At 62.7% G+C, this 389-nt stretch overlaps 1 protein-coding gene across 1 annotated transcript in view; it reads left to right on the top strand.

Moving 5' to 3' along the window:
- ARHGAP36 (Rho GTPase activating protein 36) overlaps positions 1-389 on the top strand; it is an 8,368-nt gene that overhangs the window by 433 nt on the left and 7,546 nt on the right. Inside the window, exon 2 of the mRNA XM_077769598.1 lies at positions 1-95. This exon is cut by the window's left edge and continues 6 nt beyond it. Within this exon, the coding sequence (XP_077625724.1) occupies positions 1-95 (95 nt within the window). The remainder of the gene's footprint in view (positions 96-389) is intronic.

The raw sequence follows: 389 nt of genomic DNA, 5'->3' as shown, positions 1-389 counted from the left end.
CAGTCTGTCGGAGCTGGAGCGTCTGAAGCTGCAAGAGACTGCTTACCACGAACTCGTGGCCAGACATTTCCTCTCTGAATTCAAACCTGACCGAGGTGAGCTGGCCCCCGGAGCGTGGCGTCCCCGCCTTCGGGCGAGCGGACCCCCGGGCAGGACAGGCCGCGTCTGGGGTCCAGGAGGGTGGGAGGGGCTCTCGCTGGGTCTTGGCCCCCGCTCGGTTCCCGTGGCTCTCGGACCACTGAGGAAGCAGGAGTTGAAAGGTTTTGGTTGAATTGTGGAAGAGGTCAAGATTAGTGGAGTTGGGTCGAAGCCTGGGGGCTTGAGGGGCGGTCAGACAGACGGAGTGCAGGGACAGACAGGTGGACAGAGGGCAGGTGAAGAGACTGACG

This window comes from Crocuta crocuta, unplaced genomic scaffold, assembly GCF_008692635.1.
Source record: "Crocuta crocuta isolate KB4526 unplaced genomic scaffold, BGI_CrCroc_1.0 scaffold789, whole genome shotgun sequence".
Classification (NCBI taxonomy): Eukaryota; Metazoa; Chordata; class Mammalia; order Carnivora; family Hyaenidae; genus Crocuta; species Crocuta crocuta.
This window is presented reverse-complemented; position numbering and strand designations above follow the sequence as displayed.